We start from the raw sequence: 25000 nt of genomic DNA, 5'->3' as shown, positions 1-25000 counted from the left end.
CCGCGAAATCACGCGCACTTCACACCCGTAATCGTGCGTGAGTCTTATTCTCGTCTTGTGCTATACCTATACCTTATCCTCATTACTCTAGCATTAACAATGTCAATGGTGTATATATGTATCATTCCACCAACTGATATAATTTTTACGAATGGCATATATATATTTTTTCTTTTTTCAAAGCACGTATCCATCAGAGCGGAAGACGAGGAGTGCGAAAGGTTACTGCCCACTTCTAGGAAATGAAGACTAGGTGAGTGTGCGTGTGTGGGGAGGTGGGCGGGGGAGGGGGTACTTTATGTGTGCCTTACGTTCGGCGTGCGCAGGTGTTGCCGTGCCCGCGTAGGTGTGGCGTTGCCTCGGACTAGTGTGTAATGGGCACCTTCCTTCCCCTCGCGGCCCTCCAGCTATCGCCCCTCGGCCTGCTTCCCCTTCGCTTCATCGGGTTAAAAGAAACTTCGCGCCAGAGACATAACGCGTTCGGGTCTCGGAGGCCGCGGTTAATCACGTTTCTTCTGTGCGATCCTAAGAAATTGAACTTCACGCTGCATTAGAGCAGTTTATATCGTTTAACCAATTCGCTACTCCTCGTTTCTCCCCATCTGACCATTGACGTCACACCACACCTGTGGCAGCGAAGCGTTCACTAAAACGCTCATCAATTTGATGACGTCACGGTAAACATCCAATCGCGTCGATCGGAGCATATGACGCCGTGAATTTGATGACGTGGCCGGGCTGGTCCTCGGTGGGAAAAATCCATGCACATGTTCATGACGTGGCGATGACGTCAAGGTTGGGAGCGAGGATAAACAAGCGTCAAGGCCAGGCGCCGAAGCCCGAGCCACAGTAAGGCGATAAGGGCCATATTTCAGGGCCAAGAGCATTTCGCTTCGAACTTCCCGACGCAAGGCCCTTATCGCCGACTCCTTGCTGATAACGCCATTTCCTTTATTTTTGTTTTGATTTGTCAGCGTACTACGAGAAGATAAACATTGAAGTGTTTCCTAATGTTCATAAAAAAGGGGAATATACACACCAATACGGCAAGGAAAATACCATTGGGAAAGAGAAGGAGAAAGGTGGGGCAGAGGAGGGGTTTTCCTTCCGCAAAGAAGTCCTCAAAGGAAGTCTAAATATCATACGTCACTTGCATAAGTCTCCGAAGAAAAAATCCCAAACCACGAGGCAAAACGAAGATAGTGGAATAACAAGACACGAAACGCGAAAGAAGAAAGAGAAAACAAGATTTGGAATAGCGTAGAAGAAAATATTGATAAAGGAGACGGAGAAGCAACGAGAAAGACTCAGGAGATCAAGGAATAAACAGACTGCAAGAATAAGGCGAGGCCAAACAAGGGTAGACTCAAGACATCAAAGAATACAGACTGGTGGATAAGGGTAGAGAAAGCGAGGATAAACGCAAGACATCTTAGGATAGATGGAAAGCTCGGATAAGGCGAGGCAGTGAAGCTCCGGGTCGACTGTGGAAGGCTGACCTCATGATTAATGCACTCGCGTTTGTGTGACCTTTTGAGATGAAAAATTACGACATCTCCCTTAAGTTTATCCCTGCGTGGTGTGCGTGAGAGCCTTCATAAACCCTGATATACAAACAAATAAAAAGTTACATCAGTTCTGGTTAACGTCGTTTGGAATCATCCCTCTCTTGGGAACATCTTGAAGAAAAATATAAGATAGGAAAGATGGAAATATCTAAATACTCTTACACACGTACAAGAACGAAAACACACAATCACACACATATACTCCGCACGCACGCACGCACACACACACACAAACAAATAAACAAACAAACAAACAAACAAACACACACACACACACACAAACAAACAAACACACACACACACACACACTTCCACGAACCTTCACCCACCCACCACAGACCCACACACCCACAAACGAAAAAAATAATCATCATCAAACAGAATATAAAAGAAAAATCATAACCGAGACGTCCTCACCATTCCGGCCTAGTTCTGTCCCTCCGACATACACTCCCAACAGGACGTTCTTCCCTCTCCTTTTCAGGGTGACGGTTATGGTGGTTACTGTCCCGGGAGTTCCTCTGCTCTACTTTTTTAAACCTTCATAATCCTTCCTCTTTCAGTGTCCTTACGTGTTTCAATTTTTCCGTATTTCTGTTCAAGGACTTTTCTTTTTAAAGGTGACGGTATTTCAGGATTAAGTATTTCGTGGAAGAACAAGGTTTATTATGCACGCAATGACCAAAGCAGACCTCAGTTAACTACATGCGCGATTTGTAATTATCAAAGTGCATTTTGCAGACCATAAACCCGGTCGTCTAATTTAACAAGCAATTAAACAAATACTTTCTCCTGATTAAAGTGCCATTATAAATATATATGCATACACAGATACGCCATAAAACTTAAATTTCATCATATCTATTTATGGGGATATTTTTCACTATTTACTATCTATCTTATTTACTGGGTTAAGGCGGATGAGGATTCATTTTGTTCAGAATTCCCTTTTCATTTTCTTTATCTATTTTTACTGGGTTAATGTACTGTTTCAATATTTTTCACTATTCCCTATCTACCCAATTCATAATTATCCTCAAGGGAATAACGTACTCGTTCCGTCATTTTTTTCATTATTTACCCACCGTTTTTATTCATAAATTCTTCCTTAACAAAGTATTTCTTGAATACTCCTTACTTCACACACCACCAATCTCTCTTTTTATTCAGGGAATAGTGTAAATGACCCAACTTTTTGGTTCATCATTCAACAGTTACTGTTATTGCTTCAGTGTGTCCTCAAAATTCGTTTTCTATAAAAAAATCTTAACCCTCCCCTTTAATCGCGTTTTAAAAGCATTATAACTTTTTTCGCGTTTTTCTTTTATTTAAGATGACTTTTTTACGCAGCAGTGAAGCCAGATTACATTTCCATCCTCCTCGCTTAAATGTCAAATGTGAGGATTTTGGCACCAACAAATTTCTTAAATTCCAAAAGATTCTTTATTCCCTTTAACTGTTCTTCTTTCATCGTGCCACAGCTTGTCTAATATATCATACCTATAGTGACAATAGTAAGTAAAATCAGAAGGGAGGGAGAGAGAGAGAGAGAGAGAGAGAGAGAGAGAGAGAGAGAGAGAGAGAGAGAGAGAGAGAGAGAGAGAGAGAGAGAGAGTGTGTGTGTGTGTGTGTGTGTGTGTGTGTGTGTGTGTGTGTGTGTGTGTGTGTGTGTGTGTGTGTGTGTGTGTAGGTGTGTGTGTGTGTGTGTGTGTGTGTGTGTGTGTGTGTGTGTGTGTGTGTGTGTGTGTGTGTGTGTGTGTGTGTGTGTGTGTGTGTGTGTGTGTGTGTGTGAGTGAGTGAGTGAGTAAATGAATGAATGAATGAGTGAGTGAGTGAATGAGAGAGCGAGGGAATGAATGTGTGAATGATAAAGAAAACACAAATACATTTACTTTAGTTACTCATGCTTCCCAATACATTTTCTTTGTCACTTATGAGCTGTACGTTTTCTACGAAGACACAGGGAAGACGATACTAAAGCGAAATGTTTATATGTGTCCTTTTGAGTTAGGCCTATTGGCTTTTAAAAATCTTGATGTGATTCAGAATTTTATGTGGCTATTGTAAAATCACACACCTAAAGAGCTGTAACAGATTATTTTACAAAAATGTATCGTATCAATCTACAACAAATACTACAGTTTGCTGTGCTAAGCAATCTCTCCACACTATACAAAAGACGTATACAAGAAAATTTAATATTTGAATAAAATAACAGTAATGTTACCTTTGTTTATGCACAGCTCCCCGCCTCCATGAACAAAGTGATCACCTGACACCATGATCTTCGTGGCCATTATCTTTTTCTCAAGAACTTTGCCCAATGCTATAAGAAAACGAGCAAAATTGATAATTACACACTGAACTAATCCCTTTCACACGCAGCACCCATTACTTTCAAAAGGACGGCCTCCATTCCTCCCCATTTCCCAATCTCTGGCCCTCCTCCCCCCTCTCCTTAATCTTAATCTCAATAACAATGTAGTCCCCCTTTACTTGATTTCGCTACTTGAACCATTTCGTTATTTGGATCACCGACCGGGAAGCCTGTGAACTGGCGAAGTATGTTGTCAGACTGTCTACCATGGCGTGCCTACAAAGCACCCCGGGGGCAGCCCATACCATGAGGTCATCCAAATCCGAACGTAGAAACGACAAACCGGTTGCCGCGATCCTTGTACAATCTTTGAAAACAAGATGTAAGTAATGAAAGTCAAACAATCTTACACTAGATCCAATGCGCTTGTTAATCTCCCCATCTCCTCTATAATACCTCAGACCTTTTCCTAAGCCTCTCTGAGTCAATAATAAACAGCTGTGTCCCAAGAGTAACTCGTCGTCCGCGCCGACTAAACTAACCGACTCTCCGCGCTGACCTACGAGCGCGGTGCCCCATCAATCAGCGGTAATCTTGCATCTCTCTGCTGGCACTCGGTCTACTGAAGTTGTTGCCCTGCTTGTCCATTTGTTGCGCTCAGCTGATCTCACTTGTCTAATAAAAACCGTAGTTCTTGTTGATGACGTCATCCTCCTAGAGTCGGGTGGGAGTTTTTCATGGTGTAGTTAAGATTTATGCTTGATTTCATGCAGTGGGTAGCGGAAATTGCCGCTCTATTAACCTTTTTGAGTTCTGATATCCTTCCTCGCTCCCGCGGGAGGTTGCAATTGAATTCTCATTCTCATTCTCATTCTCATTCTCTCTCTCTCTCTCGTTCTCTCGTTCTCTCGCTCTCTCGTTCTCTCGCTCTCTCGTTCACTCGCTCTCTCTCTCTTTCATTCTCGCTCTCTCTCTTTCATTCTCTCTCTCTCTTTCATTCTCTCTCTCTCTCTTTCATTCTCTCTCTTTCTCTCATTCTCTCTCTCTTTCTCTCATTCCCTCTTTCTTTCATTCTATCACTCTTTCTTTCATTCTATCACTCTTTCTTTCATTCTCTCTGTCTTTCATTCTCTCTTTCTGTCATTCTCTCTCTCTTTCTGTCATTCTCTGTCTTTCTTTTATTCTCTCTCTCTTTCATTCTCTCTATCTCTTTTTCTCTCTTTCATTTTCTATTTCTTTAAATCTCTCTCTCTTTCTCTTTCATTTTCACTCCTCTCTCTCTCTCTCTCTCTCTCTCTCTCTCTCTCTCTCTCTCTCTCTCTCTCTCTCTCTCTCTCTCTCTCTCTCTCTCTCTCCATTTGTGTGTGTATATGTATGTATGTATGCATGCTTGTACAAGTGTTGTATGATCACTGCCACACTTACATACTTTTTCCATCATCGCACTCCATCCTAATGTTATGTTTTATTTTTACTGCACTGATATTATGAGAGCTTCATGTGTATTTAAAGTGTGGTAGTCATAAAAACATAATGCAAGTAAGTGTTTAGGTAATAACGGGATATGTGATGTGATGCCATGATTCCAATTACTGTTATTTTCGTTCTAATTACAGCTCAAGACCAAGCTTAGACTAACAGGACAGCATTCTCGGAAGTGATGCCTCCGCCCCAGAAGCACGGAGAGGCCGGCCCAACTCGGCACCTACCTGGCCTGGCGCTGCAGGGACACCAAAGCAAAAGACAAGTGTTTACCTTCTTGGGTCGCGAGGGCTGCGAGTGCGGCGTCGGGACCAGCAGGAGGTCGGTGAGGCCCAGCATGCAGTCGTCGCACGGACACACCGAGCCCTCGCTGCTGCTGCTGACGGAGGCCATGGAGGAAGCCATGGAGGCACCGCTCTCCATGCTGTCGGTGCGCACGAGGCCGCGCCAGCCCCCGCGCTTGGCAGCCAGGACGGCCTCCAGCAGGGAGTCCCGCCGGCCCAGCGGCTGCGGCTCCCGGGCGTCGCGGGGCTCCAGTTCGTCCAGCATGGAGCCCCGCCGGGAGAGAGCGCTGCGGGAGTCTTTGGAGGCGCGGCGGCTCAGCGGCTCCTTCAGGTCCTCCTCCAGGAGCGAGGAGCGGCGGCTCAGACTGCAGTTTTCGGGGACGGACTCGAGGTACGAGTTCTGGCGAGTGAGTCCAGGACTCATCCAGAAGTCGGACGACTCTTCCTCGAAGGCGGAGTCCGCGCCCTCCACGCAGTCGTCCTCGCCAAACAGGTCCAGGGACGTGTCGTGCAGCTGTCGCGTGAGGCTCTCCACCATGCAGGACTCCTTGTGCAAGCACATGTGGTCCGGCGACTTCCTGAAGGAGTCCATGCTGTTGCTGTCGCCGCCTGCAGCTCTTGCGGAGGCGTGGACGGGGCCCTGCACCACACCGGACTGTACGCTTCTCGGGGCCCTGTGGCAGGGCGGCGGGTGCTCGGAGTGACCACTTCCACTCACGCCCATGTGGTTGAGCGAGCGTTCGCCACCCGTCATATCCGATCGCGACGCGGGAACCGCTCTCACATGGCGGGGAGCCGCCCTGAAGGCCAGAGGACAGTGTTAGTCCCCGCTTAGCCGCGTGCCGGTCGCGAGGGTGTCCCGAACGAATCCCGAACACCCGGCCACTCAACCTCGCCTTCGGGCCTCGTGCATATCACTCTTTCAACACTTCACGTGCCCGCCCTGTTCTTGCTTTATCTCAGATCTAGGTAATGAATCTGTTGGCGGGAGAAAAAATGAGTAAACAATTAACACAGTCTTCCCTTGCAAAACATCGCCCCCAACCCGTCACTCCCCCCTAAAGAGTTCAGCAGACAGGAGTGTCGCAAGATCACATGTTCACAGATCGTTCACAGTTTGTTCACATTTACTCCCAATATTCCTCCCACGGCCCTGCAGCGGTCGCACGGGCGAGAGAAATGCGTGTGAGTGTATGGCCACGCAACTGGAAATATACACACGCACGTACGCACTAGTAAACAAACACACTCCGGAAACTCACATCCGCTTGCGACCGTCTCTTACGTCATCAGTTTCCTCGCACTTCAACCAAGTCGCAGAAAGTAATGAAGAAAAAAATAAAATACACAGCAACAATAATAAAAGAAGCACTTTTGATATAGGAATGCCATTCATGTTCATAAATACTAGCCAATTTTTAGTTTTGGTTTAATCACAGGCGTTTTGTTATTCCCAATGTTATTATCCACTCGCAGCATTTTTAAATTCCTCAAACTTTTTTTTTTATTTACGCACAATCTCAGAGCCACTAACGCTATACTAACGCTATACGAGGCTATTAAGCTACTGAACATTAAAAAGATGGTTCAGCAAGCCTATTGCCCGCAAAGAGCACACTCCTCTTTACTCATTCTTCCCTCTCTCCTATGACGCCTTGGCAGCAAAATACCCCAAATTGCACACTGCACGATGAAAAACGGCTCGCTGAACGTACACCCGTCGTTCATGGGATTATAAGTACGTCCATTACGCCGACAATTACCCATCATACCTCCGGCTGCACAAACACGGCAGGGAAAGATAAACACTTTGGATATTTACCTTCGTTTAACTTGAAAGAAAGTCGCGGCGGCAAACCCTGTCTTTTATTAGTTCGATCAAATCACAATTTGGATAATGTCTGCACTGAAGAAGAACTTTTCATTACTGATTTATTAACCACAATTGGTTAACATCTGTGGTAGATTTTTTTTTCTTTGCCCAATTAGAAAGGTAACAGTCGCGGGGTATCATTACTCCACGACCCCGCAGTTTAAGAGACAGTCGTTACATTTCTATGTGATTGTTTTCCAAGCGACACTTTTGCACACATGAACAAGCGCGCACGGAGTCATTGTGTACAGTGAAAGTACAATGCCTGGCGTTTAAGAGCCGCTAAACAAAAACAAATGCACGACAATCGACGTAGCAGTAACAAAGCATGCGTAAGTACGAAGAGGCGCGCACACGAAAACACGCTCGCACCCACCCACTCATCCACAGCCATCCACGCCCACCCACTCACTTACACCCGTTCACGCCCACCTACTCACTTACACCCATTCACACCCACTCACTCACCCAAACAACCCCTCTCCCCCCCCACACAACAGGCAAGGTTAAGAGAGAGAATCACAGTTTTTCTCTGTCTAGATCTCCCTGGTGTCACGTGACCTACAACGAGGGCGGGAGACACATGTAGGTCACTCGACAATGATACCATGTGTGGGCGCCCTCGTGGGTAGGGGCGGGAATGGGCGTGGGGAGGGGGGGTGAAGGAGGCTAGGCACAGTAGAGGAAGAGGAAGAGGAAGGAAGGGAAGAGGAATAGGAAGTGGAGAGAGAAATGGGGCGTGAGAGGGGAGAAGGGTGAAGAATATACGACGCAAGGAGAAAGTGGAGGACGAGGAGGAGACGCAAAGACAACTAGGAAATGAAGGTCGAAAGGAGATGAATCTGTGCTTAAATCTGAATAAAATAAAATAAAACATGAATGAGAATGTTTGAGTAAGAGGGGGGAGGGGGATGGGGGGAGGGGGAGGGGGAGGGGGAGGGGAGAGGGAGGGAGAGAGAGAGAGAGAGAGAGGGAGAGAGAGAGAGAGAGAGAGAGAGAGAGAGAGAGAGAGAGAAGAAAGAAAAAGAAACAAGCGAGAGGAGAGAGAAGAGAGAAAAGAGAAAGGAGACACCGAACAAGAGGCCGAAAGCGGGAGAGGCGCGGCGGCGAAAAAGGAAGAGGGGCAGAGGAAGATTAATGATCGCCGCCAAATACGCGAAAAACTTACAAGGCTTCTTACACGGGCGGCGACGAGAGACCAACGAGGTGATGAAGGAGGGACCGACGCAGGAGATGGATAAAGCCACGTGCTTGTGTGCGTGCGGCGTGCGTGTGTGTGTGCATGTGTGTGTGTGTGTGTGTGTGTGTGTGTGTGTGTGTGTGTGTGTGTGTGTGTGTGTGTGTGTGTGTGTGTGTGTGTGTGTGTGTGTGTGTGTGTGTGTGTGTGTGTGTGTGTGTGTGTGTGTGTGTGTGTGTGTGTGTGTGTGTGTGTATGCGTGTGTACGCAGGCATGTAAATATGCACAGCCTGTAAACATGATCAGGATGCATATAGATACTGCATATCTGTACGTATTATTCAAAATACGACTTGAGCACACTATGTACGTACGTTCATCATACACAAATACATACATACATACATATACAGATACACACACACATATATATACACACACACATATATATATACACACATATATAAGCACACACACACACACATACATGTATGTGTATGCGTAGTACGTGTGTGTGTGGTGCGAGGGGCGGGGGATGTGGAGGCGCACAAAAATATTTATATGCATGATACTGTCATCAGAGAACCAGCGGAGATAAAAGCAAAGATTGCCATTATAAAAACAGACAAGGGATAATGCAGGCGGAAAAAAGTAACATGTGCTCAGAAATAAAAGTATATATGCATACAAACACAACAGTGTGCATGCGTGTGTGTGTGTGTGTTTCTGGAGGAAAATCAGTGTAAAAACTAGAAGTACAGAATCCGCAGGGAAGAAAGGAGGGAGGGAGGGAGGGAGGGAGGGAGGGAGGGAGAGAGGGAGAGAGAGAGAGAGAGAGAGAGAGAGAGAGAGAGAGAGAGAGAGAGAGAGAGAGAGAGAGGAGAAGAGAGAGAGAGAGAGAGAGAGAGAGAGAGAGAGGAGAGGAGAGAGAGAGAGAGAGAGAGAGAGGAGAGAGAGAGAGAGAGGAGAGAGAGAGGAGAGAAGGAGAGAGAGAGGGAGGAGGAGAGAAGAGAGAGAGAGAGAGAGAGGAGAAAGAGAGAGAGAGAGAGAGAGAGAGAGGGCTGAAACAACATAATACGCAACCTCTACCCCCTCCTTTCCCCTCCCCCACCCCTCCCCCCGCCGTGGCAAAGGTCGTGGCCAGACATTTCCCACGTACAAGGCGCACATCCGCAACCGCCGGTGGATGTCAGGCTCTGGATGTCAGCTATCGCGGCCCGGCACACACAACACGTGTCGCTAATTATGAATTTACCCTTGGAAAGAGACGCACGTACGTACGTACATACGTACATACATACATACATACATACATACATACATACACACACATACACATGCAGATGCACATACATACATACATGTAAAGATACACGCGCACACACACAAACAAACAAACAAACAAACACGCACACGCACACACACACACACACACGCACACACACACATGCACGCACACACACACACACACACACAGCTGATACCACAGAGGACTGAGGGAGCAAAGGTATAGCAGAGAGGGTCAGGTGGCACTCGGGAGCCAACAGGCGCCCGTGTGTCTTTAGCAGCATCATTCTGTTGTCTTTAAGGAGTACCTTCACCTTCACCTTCTCCTTCTCCTTCTTCTTCCTTCGTCTTCTTCTTCTTCTTTTTCTTCTTCTTCTTCTTCGTCTTCTTTCTTCGTCTTCGTCGTCGTCTTCCTTCGTCTTGCCATCACTCTGTTTTACGCACTCTCTCCCTAACTAAATATCTTGTTGATTCCCTCTCTTGCTCTCCATTCTCTCTATCTGTCTGTCTCTGTCTCCCCCCCCCCCCCTCTCTCTCTCTCTCTCTCTCTCTCTCTCTCTCTCTCTCTCTCTCTCTCTCTCTCTCTCTCTCTCTCTCTCTCTCTCTCCTCCCAACGAGACAAGTGAGAGAGAGAGAAATAGAGAGAGAGAGAAATGTTCTTAGAATTTAAGAATTCTCGACAGATATTGCGTCATTTAATTATTATTCTTATTATTCTCATCTATATTGCCACATCATGTTGCTGAATATATAACGAAATTACATCACGGTCGATATTAAGATAACAGAATATAAAAAAGAAGTGAAGAAATATATAAATCTTTCTCCAAAGAAAATATTTTTTTAAAATGAAGAAATGTGTGAGAATGCTAGATATTTACGACTATATTACCATATTTTCACTTTTTATTAAAAAAAAAAGTGCAGAGAAAGCCAAGAGGCAAAGAAATGCGAATTCATTGATTTTTTTTTACGAAATAAAAAAAAATAAATTCACTGAAAAAAAAATATTTACGAAATTTAAAAAAACAAATAAATAAATAAAAATAAATCGATTATACCTCCAAGGAATCATATTCCACTCTCCACAAGGTTACCTGTAGTCCGCTTTTCTCCCGTCGCTGAGCAAACACTTAAAAACACTTATTGGTTATATATTTTTCAACGCCCTAATCTAGCTCACAGCCAAATGTGGACGCCGGTATTGCCGTAAATACGAGTGCTTACGAGGACACACACTGACACAGTTTCGCCCGATGGTAGAGGCAGGTAAGAAGTGCACGTTGGAATATTAATGTTAAAAGATGGTGTTAAATGTATTCATGTGATTATGGTGGTGGTGGTAATATGAGTCGTGATGAATGTTGATGATGGTGATGGTGATGGTGATGATGATAATAATAATAAAAAAAAAAAATAAATAAATAAAAATAAAAAATAAATTAATAATATTAATAATAATAATAATAATAATAATAATAATAATAATAAATAATAATAACAATAACAACAACAACAGTAGCAATAATACCAGTAATAATCATAACTTCCCGATACACGGCTATCAAAAGAGAGAGAGAGAGAGAGAGAGAGAGAGAGAGAGAGAGAGAGAGAGAGAGAGAGAGAGAGAGAGAGAGAGAGAGAGAGAGAGAGAGAGAGAGAGAGAGAGAGAGAGAGAGAGAGAGAGAGGGAGAGAGACAGAGAAAGAGAGAGAAAAAAGACAATGATTTTAAGCGGTTGACTTTATAAGCGCAGGAACCATTTCCACAACGAATGCGTTTTCACATATACGGAGGCAAGGCCATGAGGTCCCTCAGCTGTGCGAGAACACCAGAGCTGTGGTGGTTTACATGGAACTTCAATATTGCAACAATTGAGAGTAAACTGTTTTGGGATTAAAAAGGTTTTTGCAGACACAAACGCCCACGCACACAGACAAACATACACAAAGTCACACATACAAAGATGTGTGTGTGTGTGTGTGTGTGTGTGTGTGTGTGTGTGTGTGTGTGTGTGTGTGTGTGTGTGTGTGTGTGTGTGTGTGTGTGTGTGTGTGTGTGTGTGTGTGCGCGTGCGTGCGTGCGCGCGCGTGTGCGAGCGTATGTGTCTTCTAATTATACATCTACCATATCTGTAAAACATCAAGGAGCACGGCCGGTTCTTGCACTTTGCTTGGAAGCAAGCACACCAAACGAGGCGAGACTGGACACCCGGAGCTACGTCGACGCCTGCAGAGCACACACACCAAGGTTGTCGTTATTCCAATGAGCAAGTCCGTTTCTAGTGAACTTGTCCACTACAGAAAACGGTGTTTTTATGGCACACTTTGTTCTATTTCTTCAGGTTGGAAAATCTAGTTTCAAAGTCACTCCGTATTTTTTTTTTTTTTCGTTTTACAGAATATGGAATGTTATATACGTATTATACCCAACGGTTCTTTATAAGGATATAAGTGAAAACTGGCAGCAGATGTTTAGCTACGAAGACGCGTAAAAGACCCAATTCGTATAACCTGTCTCTTTACGGCGCCAAGGAAAAAAATCGTGTTACTTTACGCCAGTCAGAGAAACACTGCAAAGATTTGCATGAGAATTCATGTAGATCTTTAAATCGTGCAATATGAGGAAAGGAATCGTCATTGGATATTATGTCATGCATTTGTTATTGCTGATATTGTTGCAAGAGTAGAGTGGGGGTGGCGCGAAGAGGCAACATTAAAAGAGTAAAACAGTAAAATAAATAGTAAGAATTCACTTAAATACGAATGTGATCTTGACTGCTATTCTATGGTTCTCTAAGGAACTGCGATGCGAACGGTCTTATTTATCTAATCTATTCAAACAATTTTGATGAACAAATGAATAAAATAAATGTGGACGACGCCAAAATATTTACCAAAACATACAAAATCAAACCACGACAAACAAACAAAGACACACACCTGACGCCCACTCGCCACCCTCTCCGCCTCCGCCGCTCGCCAGCCCGCCCGCGTACCGCCCGCCCACGCTACTTTCCCAGACCCTGAGCAGCCCTCGCCGCCCGCCGCCCGCCCGCCCGTGCCTGCAGAGGTCACTGGGGCCTCATCATCTGGGTCAACCTCTCTGCCTTCTGCCTTCACCCTCGCCGTCGCGCTAATCGTCGGCGTCACACCATTTCTATATGTAATGCGAGTGTTTCTCTTCTCTTCTCTTCTCTCTCTCTCTCTCTCTTATTTGCCTCTGTTTTTGGTCACGACCGATTTTTTTTTTTCTTTTTTTTTTTTGTTAGTCGAAAATCTCCTTTTCCGCGTCTGTCTCCTCCCTCCTTTCCTTATTATTCTAACTCTGCTCCATTTCCATCATTCTTATACTCTTTTCAGTCTCCCTTCCTTTCCCTTTCTCTTCTCTTTCCTCTTTATCAACCTCTTCCCACCCTCACCTCCGCGGGCTGCCTGGCGCCTCCCGCGTTCGCCGCCACGATGCGTTTCCCTCTGAAGGAGACTGTGACGTCATAATGGGTTCGTGACGTCACACAGGCTTCTTCTCGCGGCCGCCTTTGATGGGAGTTTCTCGCCTGAACGGATTCCTTCACGAAAAAGACGCTATTCAAGGAGCATATATGGACACCCGCATACCTTCCCCGATAAGCGAGCTCGAGTGCACAACCCGTGGTTAAGAATGCAGGGAGGAAATCCTTTCGCTAATAGTTCTTTGTTTTGTTTTCTTTTTTTCCCCTTTTTTTATTATACCTTATCAGCGGACTACCTGGTTATAAGTTTCATCCAAACGTTGTTGGAAAAAAATAAAATAAAATAAGCAAGATGTTTATATTTCACTAATAAATCTCTCTACGAACGGAAGTTGAACGGATCACATCTTGCAAGTCATGTTAAAAAAGTATGTGCATTTAGCCCCCGGTTCTTCAGCCATTTATTTATACATACATCTTCGGCGCACAAGAACATCCCTGCTAAATCCATTTCAATACTGAATTAATTTATGCAGATGAGATACGGCTGTGCAGCTGGGAGATGTGAACGAAGGGAATCAACGCTGCTGATAATATGAGATTTTGAGGGATTATGAGGCGTGCACAGACAGAAATAGAAATGATTTTTTTTCGCTGATTTGATATATGTGCAAATAAATGAATAAAACTATAGCACACGGAAGCGCAATATTCGAACTAGATAGACAGATTGAAATTATTTGAAATACCATCGCGTTATCATGATTATACTTTTCAAACATGAAAATTCGTATCGACCAAATCAAAATTGAATTTCTTTTCCAAATACACTTCGACTTCAATAGTCAATTAGTAAAAGCTAATTCTTTTTTTCACTTTAAAAGGAAAAAAAAGGGGATAGAATAGTCTCCCCAACACGTGATTGATATTGCAAAACAAATGGCGTCCCGTGGAGGCCCTTTCACCACCTTACTATTCCATTATCCCGCCAATATCCTGGTTTGGCTTCCTTTGGTTGTGTTCACTCTCAGCGTTTTCCTATTTCGAGAGAAAAAAATATTGTTCATATTTAGTCTCATTTCCTAAATGCATACCGCAGGATGACGTCACTGTCTTTGTTTGATCAGTAAAAAAAACCCGTCTTAGCTTTCCTTGTTACGTTTTACCGAGACGGAGAAACAACGACACGGAATTAACACATTCCCAGTTGACCGATTCCTCCTCCTCCCCTTTCCCACAACCACAAACCAACACAGATCTAATATAACTAATCCGACAGGCGACCACGACCACCGCACAACCCGCAGATCCACAACTGTAGCACACCGCAGCCCTGTAGTTCCTCCCGACGACGCTCCTACGCAACGACTGCCGTTTCAGAATGACGCAATCCCGCAAGTCTGTGGTCAAGGGGGCCTCTCAGAGCCCAGACCACAGCCTCTGCTATGGCCGCCTGCTCTTTCCCCTCTGCCGCTCGCGCTTCCGTGTTGCTTCTCCGCGGGCCGAGCCGGTTTTCTTCTGGGTTTGGGTTTGAGGGTGCAGGTTTTGAGGGTTTTGTGTGTGTGTGTGTGTGTGTTTTTGGGGGTGTTTTGTGTGTGTTCTGGGGTGTTATGTGGTGTGTGTGTGTGTGTGTGTGTGTGTGTGTGTGTGTGTGTGTGTGTCTATATCTTAATCTATCTTTCTTCTCTCTCCCTCCCTTGTTCCCTCTCTCTATGTATATTATATACGCGTTGATGCACTTATGTAGTTTTGGCACAGCATATCGACATCTGACTCATAATTTAACATAATGAGAGTGCAATACCGACGGTAATGACATGGTTATTGATTAATATAAGTGATTAAATTCGGTTTATATACGCCGAAATATACAAATGACGATGGCGTACTCATGCCATGCTCCTCTGATATGTATCAATCATACGTATCTAGAGATGTTTCTACATACGGTATATATTCAGTGTGTGTGTATGTGTGTCTGTATACACATACATACATGTGTATGTGTGTATGTATGTGTGTGTACATATATATGTGTACATATATATGTATATATGTATATATATATATGTACACACAGACCACACACACACACACACACACACACACACACACACACACACACACACACACATTTGTCTGCGTGTGTGTTAGATATCCTTTTATACTCTTTAGCGATAGAAGCTAAACGTACGAAAAAACAGCGATAAAACAGACAAATAATCTTACCGCAACAAATCCCAATAAAATACAAGGAAACCAACAACCGACATAAACGAACAGACATAACAAAAAATAAATAAATAAATGTCCCTTTCAGTCCCTCTGCATGCAAGCCCCAAGGACATCAACAGCTGACTAACCAACTCATCATCAACGGGCACAAGTAGGGGCGAGAGAGAGAGAGAGAGAGAGAGAGAGAGAGAGAGAGAGAGAGAGAGAGAGAGAGAGAGAGAGAGAGAGAGAAGGAGAGGAGAGAGAGAGAGAGAGAGAGAGAGAGAGAGAAAGAGAGAGAGAAAGAGAGAGAGGAGAGAGAGAGAGAGAGAGAGAGAGAGAGAGAGAGAGAGAGAGAGAGAGAGAGAAAGAGCAGCGTCAGGTCTCCCGAGATGCATGGTAGTTTACTGTCAATGTCATTTAGGGGTAAATCTGTTTCCTAAAAAAAAAATCCGTAAAAATGAATTAAATAAAGAATCTAATAAAAAAAATCGTAAAGATCGATGAAATAGTACAAACAAATATGTAAAGACAGACGAAGAGAATTTATAACTGACAGAACAAATGGAGAACAAAAAAACATGTTCTACATTCTTGTAAAATATCGCTTCGTAAATCATGATGGAAGACCAACGTTAACTGATAAATACATCGCACATGGAGACCAAGGTGTATGTTCTACACGCCTGCAATTATAAATCTGACGAAAAGAAAAAGAAAATAATGACGAAGTATCTGATGATCACAGTCACACACGAGCGTACAACAGGAGAATATATATGACCGTCTTAAGAACGACCCCCTGGAAACCACGCGCACGACCTGGTAGCTGTACGAGGCGGAAAGTCGTTTACTTTGCTTCGATAACGACAAAAAAAAAGTTTAGGAAGAGAAGATATAACTATTTAACTTGATATTCAATCTTAGAGCGTCCAAGTTTCTGTCTGTGTAGTTTTGTACACTATAAATGACACACACACACACACACACACACACACACACACACACACACACACACACACACACACACACACACACACACACACGCAAATAAACAAAAACACGAAATAACTTTCCAAACACTAAAACTCCTTCCAAACAATTTCCTTGACGATCTATCTATTCGCTTCTTCCCTTCCGACCTTCCCGCCTTCCCCCCCTTCCTCCTTTCACCCTTTGCTCTATCCTGCCTTCCCTCCTATCTCCTTCTTTCCCTCCCTCCATCCTATCTCCTCTCTGGCTCCCTAATTTCCATTCCCACCCTCTCCTCCGTCACTCCCTCCCTCTCTCATTCCTTACTTCCTTCCTTCCCTCTCTCCCCCTCTCATTCCTTCCTTTCCTCCCTTCCTTCTTTCCCTCCCTCCCTCCCTCCCCTCCGCCATTCCCTCCCTCCCTCCCCTCCGCCATTCCCTCCCTCCCTCCCCTCCGCCATTCCCTCCCTCCCTCCCCTCCCGCCATTCCTCCCTCCCTCCCCTCCGCCATTCCCTCCCTCCCTCCCCTCCGCCATCCCTCCCTCCCTCCCTCCGCATTCCCTCCCTCCCTCCCTCCGCCATTCCCCCCTCCCTCCGCATTCCCTCCCTCCCTCCACGCACTATCTCGAAGCCTAATCTCTCCCGAAGAGGTCTGACGTCAATACCTTATCGCCCTTGAAATAATCCCGACGTACTTGGAAGGAAAAGTGAATAAGTAAATGTGTGAGCGTGTGTGTGTGTGTGTGTGTGTGTGTGTGTGTGTGTGTGTGTGTGTGTGTGTGTGTGTGTGTGTGTGTGTGTGTGTGTGTGTGTGTGTGTGTGTGTGTGTGTGTGTGTTTTGTATTTTTGTTTGTCGTTTTTTATTTTTATTTCGTACAGAGGAGTGATACACACTTTATTCTGGGTGCGTCAAAGATCGATTGTCCAAGATGATATCATTCAGAGAGACAGAGAGAAGAGAAGAGAAGAGAAGAGAAGAGAAGAGAAGAGAAGAGAAGAGAAGAGAAGAGAAGAGAAGAGAAGAGAAGAGGAGAAGAAAAGAGAAGAGAGAGGAAAAGAGGGCAAGAGGGAGAGAATGAAAAAAAAGAAAGCTAGTAAGAAAGAGAGAAAAGAAAGAAAGAAAAAGAAAAGATCGAGAGAGCGAGCGCGTTCTAAGTGCCTCTGACTCAATCATTTCGAGGATTCGGGATGAAGCGGAGGTCGGCGACAGACAGACACACAGACAGACAGACACCACGGGCTTGAGAGATCCTGATGGAGCCTTGGGGCTTGGGTTACGCGGCGGCCGGGCGTCTTCTGGGTACGTTTCGGTGATGGAAGGGAGTGATGGGATGTGATGGGGGGGGGGGGGAGTGATAGAAGGTCATGGGTGGCGATGATGGGAAGGGGTGATAGGCAGTGATGGGAAGTGATGGGGGAGAGTGACAGGAAGTGACGGGGGAGAGTGATGGGAAAGGGAAACGCACAGGAGGACGGGAGATGTCGTGAGAGAAGGTTTACAAGAGGGGAGAACACAGAATGATAAGAGAAAAAAAAATACGAGAGACGAAGAGGGAGAATTTCGCAGAAGAAGAAATGAGGAGAAAGAGAGCAACAGTAGAAGAGACGGAGAACTTATAGGAGGAGGAGGAGGAGGAGAAGGAGGAGAGAGGAGAAGGAGGAGAGAGGAGAAGGAGGAGAGAGGAGAAGGAGGAGAGAGGAGGGAGAGGAGAGAGGAGGAAGAGGAGGAGAGTCGGATCCCATGAGAAAAAGGAGAGAGAGTAGGAAGACTCATGGGAGTGGTTCATGGCAGAAGGATGGGGGATGGGGGGATGGGGGATGGGGGGGGGGGTTGTTACAGTGATCCGGTGTTGGCTGTTGTGTCGAGTCGGCGGTGATGTCATAGGTCTAATTGGTGCTTTAGGTGGCACTATCTGGTCACCAGGATTCTTAGGTTACGTTGGTGCCACATGCTTGCTCTCGTCCTACCAACGCCGACGGGAGCGCTTTTCTCCCTCTTCTTCGCCTCCTCTTTCTCCTCTTCCTCCTCCTTCTTTTTTTCTCTCTCTTTTTTTCCCTCCCGTGCTTCCCTTCCGGCTTTTCCTTGCGTCCTCCAAGAACGAGGATCGACCCTGCTTTGCATTCGACACTCTCGCACCCCCATCGCCTTCGCCCGTATATCATTACCGCCATCTGCACCCAACCTCTGCGCCCCCTCCCCCCTCCCCTTCTCTCTTTCTCTCTCTCTCTCTCTCTCCTTCCATCTCTCTTCTCTTTCCACATTTTTCTCTCTCTGCCCCTCTTCCCCTCCTTCTCCCTCTCTCTCCTAACCTTCCTCTCTTTCTCCCACGCCCACACCCACGCCCATGCACGCTCAGCCGCCCCCGACCGCGTACCGACACCTGTAAAAACTGCAATGCAAGCTGCACCAGCCCATTAATCACGCCACTGTGATTGCAATCGCGCAAGCAATAAACTCGAACGAACATCATCATCGTCAAAAGCAAAAGCAAAGTCTCGGTCGGAACATCTTAACCCCGAACAGTCGACGAGAGATGCAACAATGAGGCAACATGTGCAACAACCGCAGGCAACAATGAAGAAAAAAATAGCGTCTTGAAGTGGTCTCCTTTTCATACTTCTGGGACTTTTTTTTTTTTTTTTTTTTTTTTTTTTGCAATAATCGCCAAAGGTGAGCTGATAGTATTATTAGAAGTACAATGGACACTGCTACAATATTCTCATTTTTCTTTCCGCCATACTCAATTTTCTCTTCATTTAACGTTTAATTCAGAACATGTTCGACGTGGATTAAGAAAAAATATATATAATATGCCAGTTACGCCAATTCTTTCCCAAAATCCTAGGAAGAACTTGAGTACGAATAAGTAGTATGTGTCCGTTAATTCAAATGCTTCGAAACTACCAAATGAAACATAAAACTTGTCCCGAATCCCTGTTTTCGAAACATCTAAATGCTGTGTATCAGTTCCCTAGATTTTATTTAACTGAATATTTTTTATTTAATAACAAGCATCGAATTAATGTAATAAGTTTTAATAAAGAGAGGGTGATGACAACGAAAAATAGCAAAACCGCATTTGGGCTAATAATACGAATGGATTAATACGATAACCACACCAGTAACAACAATATTTGGGCGTTTCTCATCCTGAAAAAAAAAAAAAAAAAAAAAAAAAAAAAAAAAAAAAAATATATATATATATATATATATATATATATATATAATATTTATATATATATATATATATATATATATATATATACTAACACCATGACTATTACTAAGTATACCAGCACAAAATGAGCATAAAAGCATACCAAATTAAGTATACAAGTATACCAAAAAGGCATGTGCACATCAACACAAATATCTAACACCATTAGATTAAATGTTCATTAACTTCTAATCAACCAGTAAGAAATGTCCGTCATAACTAAATCACAAGTTACCACAATCTACCCTCACCATATATTTCTCCTTAAACTCCCTGTTCCCTATCTACCCCATAGTCCAGCTACCCATTTTTCCACCATCTTTCATCTATTTACCCATTTCTTCCCTTTCATTTTGCTTTTAACCTATTATCGGTCCACGATTTCAGGATTACCTATTCATTATTTCGATCTATTCTACCCATCATATCTCCACTTGTTACACTTTCCCTCCATTTTATACATATGACCATATATTTTCCTTTTCTTTATCAATATGATCCATTTTTTAAATTCATTTCCTTTGCTCATCTCCTCCCACACTATTTATTTACTATTATTTACCATTTCCTCCTTTATTTTATTTTATATATTAACCTATAATTCAATACTAATTACCTACCCCCACCCGGTTTTATTCATGTACCCGTATTCGCCCATTCCTTCTTTCTATTCTATTCATTTACCCATTATTCGCTCAACTTCCTTCCGTTTTATCATTTTCACACAATTGGCCCATTTCTTTCCCCTCCCGTTTTATTCATGTCCCCAATATTTCCCCATTCCTTCTTCCTCTTCTCACGCTGCCTCATTGTTTCGAATCCCGCCTGGCTGCTTCGAACCACGTCTCTCGCTGCTTCCAACCCCGCCTCGTTGCTTCGAACCCCGTCCCTTACTGCTTCAAACACTGACCCGATGTTTCGAACCCCGCCCCGCTGCTTCGAACCCCGCCTCGTTGCTTCGAACCCCGTCCTTACGGCTTCGAACCCTGACCCGAGGTTTCGAACCCCGTCCCTCACTGCTTCGAACCCCGCCCCTCTGCTTCGAACCCCACCTCGCTGTTTCGAACTCCGCCCGAAGCGCAAGAACGAGGAAACTGCCCGCCCGCCTTGTAAGGTCTTGGCAAGGCCCAGCTAGCAGGCACAGATACAATCTCATTCATCCGGAGGACAGGATGAGCAGTCCGGCCGCCTGGGAGGGTGGGGGGTGAGGGGTGAGGGGGTGGAGGAATGGTGGGAGAAGGGTGGGTGAAGGAGAGGGTGATGTGAGGGAGAGAGTGAGCGAGGGTTAAGGTGAGGGAGTGAGGAAGGAGTAGGGTAGAGGAGGGCATGCAGAATTATGAGGGATTATGAGAGTAGAGGAGTGAGGGACAGGGGAGGGAGATGTGGAGTGAGAGTGGTAGGGGTAGGTTCGGGAAAGGGGAAATATAAGGGAGGAATATCAGAGTGAGGGGAAGTGCGGAGAAGAGGAAGGGGGGCGAGGGCCTCAGCTGTTGGCCTCCGTCACGGATAATCGCACCCTCACGCTCGCCCTTCATCACAACGCCCGCCTGCCACCCACACGCCCATGAGCCAAGGGCCATCACCTGGGCACTCTCTCCACGTGGGCATTCGAGCAGTGCCATGGCGGGGGGGGGGCGGGGGGGTACTAGGCAGGCGACCCATGACAGTAGCTCTGAGACCCCCTCCCCCTCCCTCCCCCCGCCTATGCACAGGGGGGTCTGACCTTACCCTTCAGAGCCCCAAGGTAGGCCGGTGGGCGTGGCCGAGCTGCCTTCGGGGGGCAGGGCGGGGCTTTCCTTCGAGGGGCTACTCAGGAGGGGGGGGGCGGAAAAGGGAGGGGGAGGAGAGGGGGAAGGGAGGAAAGGGAGGGAGGAGAGGGGGAGAAGGGAGGAAAGAGAGAGGGGGAACGGAGGGAAGAGAGTGGGTAAAGGGAGGGAAAAGAGAGGGGGAAGGGAGGAAAGGGAGAAAAGTAGGACGGAAAAGGGAGGAAAGGAAGGGAAGAGAGAGGGGGAAGGGGGGAGATGAAAAGAGAACGACGAGGGGGAAAGACAGAAGACAAGTAAGGGGAGATGGGGGTTAAGAAAATCAGGAAAAAATGAGGATGGATGAATATATATGTATGTATGTATGTATGTAATATATAATATATATATATATATATATATATATAATATATATATAATATATATATATATATATATATATATATATATATATATATATATTATATATTATATATATATAAAATCATATATATATAATATATACATATATTTCTGTATATATATATATATATATATATATATATATATATATATATATGTATGTATGAAAGCGAGAGAGAGAGAGAGAGAGAGAGAGAGAAAACTGTTGTTCTTCACAAACTTTATCACTCACCCATTCAAAAGATAAAGACATAAGCCATTAGTGTGCCACTTGAGCTAATCGCCAATCTCACCAAATAACATGTCTCTTATCTGCTACGATTGCTGTATACATAATATGAAAGTTTTAGTGGAGGAGGAGGAGGAGGAGGAGGAGGAGGAGGAGGAGGAGGAGGAGGAGGAGGAGGAGGAGGAGGAGGAGGAGGAGGAGGAGGAGGAGGAGGAGGAGAGAGAAGGAAAGGAGGAGGAAGAGGACAACGACGAAAAAAAAACAGAAAAGAAAAAGAGCAATAGAGGGAGAGGGAGAGAGAGAGAGAGAGAGAGAGAGAGAGAGAGAGAGAGAGAAGAGAGAGAGAGGTCAAAGGTAAGCTTATCTGATGGCGACGACAGAAATACAAAGAGAAATGGTTTTTGATTATCTTTCAGAGGGAAGCGGTAGGCTGTGTGGGGGGGGGGGGGGAGAAAACAAGATTTCGATTCAAGTTTTGGTCGAAAACTTGTCCTCGTTGTCTCAATCCGCACATTTACGCAATAGTCGGGTTTATGCGATTTCGTAAAAAAAAAAATAATAATAATAAAAATAAAATCCAAAATTTAAATTCATTTGCCTGGTCAATTAAATTCAGATCCAAAAATTAAATGCGTTGGGACTCCACGGGTGCTTCTCATCTAAGCTTAGTACCAAAAGTTGGGATTTAAGAAGTCTTTATTTACGAGATAATTCCTCTTTCCACCCACTCCCCTGCCACTGTCCACCCCCCCCCTGTCAAACCCTTCCTATCCCTTGCCATCCCACTGCTACTTCCTTCCATCCTCTGCCGCTCTCCCTTCCCCCCCCCCTTCCTGGTCCTTGCCCGCTCCACTCTACCCGCTCCCGCCCCTGCCACCCCCTTCCCTCCCCTCCCTGGCTCTCTATCCTACCTCTCCCCGCCCCCTGTCATCACCTGCCCGCCCCCTGCCAGCCCCTGCCACTCCTACGCCAAGGCGCATGCCATCATCTCGGACATCCCTGGTGATTATCGTGCCAATTTGGGATCCTTCTTCTAAAATACGACCATGAAAGTCCACTTAAAAAGAATTTTTTAAAAAATATGAAAGAAAACAAAAAAAGAAAAGAGAAAAAAAAAAAGGAGATTGCTTTCTAATTACCGCCAGACGCTCTTTTCCCACGAGCCCACCAGCTCAACCCACCATCACCCAAGCCTCTTTTTTTTTCCCCTTCCCGATCCTTACGTTGCAAATCCACCCTTAACTCTAATCCATTCTGACCCTTCCCTTTTGTAAAACTAAATCCCTATCGCTAGACTAATCTCAAACTCCGCTTTTCGAGTCTTAAACCTCATTCTCACACTCTAAATCCATCTCCATGTTCTAAGCCAGTCCTAAGCGGCTCCAGCCCACGCCAACCCCCTTTTGAGGCCATTTTCTCCTTCTCCAACCTCCACCCACCAGTTACCTTACCTCCCACCCATTTTCTAACCCACACTCCCACTCTAACCCACCCTTCCCCTAACCCCACTCCCACTCTAACCCACCCCCTTCCCAGCAACCACTCCCACTCCCTTTCCCCAATATCCCCCCCCCCATCCCCACCCTCATTCGCCGTCCGCAAGTTCCAATTATCACAAAACCGCCATTATCAAGCGCTAGGCGACACGAGTGACGTCAGAGCATCTTGTATCAGCTGTAAGAAATGTCAAAACGTGAGATTTTATCTGATTACAGGAGAGCTTGTTAAGGCTTTTTTTTCCTCATTTTTTTTTCCTACTCCACATTACCTGCAGTTTGCCTCATGATTTAGAACACTTAGAAACAAGAATTACTGTTTATCTTGTTGTACGAAAGAGGTCACTTGATTATCTTTGCATTATGACGCCACAGTACACAATTGGTACATTTAGCCATAAACAGTGATAAAAATCTACACTAATTACTGCACCGTGCAATGTACTCAAAGACTGTACACACGAGCTCAAAGTACACCATATATCAACGCCTTAGAATCTGCTTAATGTATATCTCAGCGTCCAGTCGACCCACTTAACTCTTAAACACTAATGATGAAATGATAATGAGGTCAAATTACCCTGACAGATCCATGATTGATGAGACCCGGAGACGTACGATGCATACCTAATCGTGCTCCGCCCATATTCATCATCATCATCTGTCCACTCGGAAAATAATAATAATCGTTAAAAAATGGAAGACAAAAAAGGGCTGGAATAATACGAGCCCACATGCGAGGGCCAGAGCGCGGCCGGAGTGCATGAAGCAAGACGCAGCAACGTTGTATATCAGCTCTGCATGACTTTCATTGCTCACTTGTTAATGAAGCCGTTGTGCATGAGCGACCGGGTCATGCGGTGCTCTGGCCGGTGTTATTGTTCAGTGACTTCGCGCGGGCCGCTGTGACGTCACTTGTTTTCCACGGATGTCACCCTGAAGTCAGTTTTCTAATGAACTAATTGTGAAGCTTTTCAGGGGCTCGCTAAACGCCATTCAAGCACGAGGTTTGTCATAATTGCATCAGTTAATGACTGAAGTTGCAGATTGCTCAACCAGACGATAACCAAATGGAATGTGCTTATTTATGGTGACATCATAATAGAAAAACATTCAAATTCGTACTTGCCAGAATTTATCAACATCGCAGACCTATAATACTCATTACATCTCGCGGAACATTGCCATCAAGACCTATTGTATATATTGCCAATTTTCAAACGAATTATTTCCCATTAAATATCAAATCACAGTATTTAATTACTCCGT

General features: G+C 45.0%; 1 protein-coding gene and 1 long non-coding RNA gene across 4 annotated transcripts in view; one reads left to right on the top strand and one right to left on the bottom strand.

Moving 5' to 3' along the window:
- LOC119575100 overlaps positions 1–1643 on the top strand; it is a 1868-nt gene extending 225 nt beyond the window's left edge. Inside the window, exons 1-2 of the long non-coding RNA XR_005228946.1 lie at positions 1–33; positions 184–1643. The exon at positions 1–33 is cut by the window's left edge and continues 225 nt beyond it. This is a non-coding gene — a long non-coding RNA (uncharacterized LOC119575100). The remainder of the gene's footprint in view (positions 34–183) is intronic.
- Positions 1–25000, bottom strand: part of LOC119575099 (inositol-trisphosphate 3-kinase B-like) — a 132211-nt gene that overhangs the window by 34484 nt on the left and 72727 nt on the right. For all 3 annotated transcript variants that reach the window (XM_037922508.1, XM_037922509.1, XM_037922507.1), the window contains exon 2: positions 5641–6629. In XM_037922508.1, coding sequence (XP_037778436.1) covers positions 5641–6405 — 765 coding nt within the window. In that variant the 5' untranslated portion in view covers positions 6406–6629. The remainder of the gene's footprint in view (positions 1–5640; positions 6630–25000) is intronic.

Source organism: Penaeus monodon, chromosome 7 (genome assembly GCF_015228065.2).
Source record: "Penaeus monodon isolate SGIC_2016 chromosome 7, NSTDA_Pmon_1, whole genome shotgun sequence".
Taxonomy (NCBI): Eukaryota; Metazoa; Arthropoda; class Malacostraca; order Decapoda; family Penaeidae; genus Penaeus; species Penaeus monodon.
This window is presented reverse-complemented; position numbering and strand designations above follow the sequence as displayed.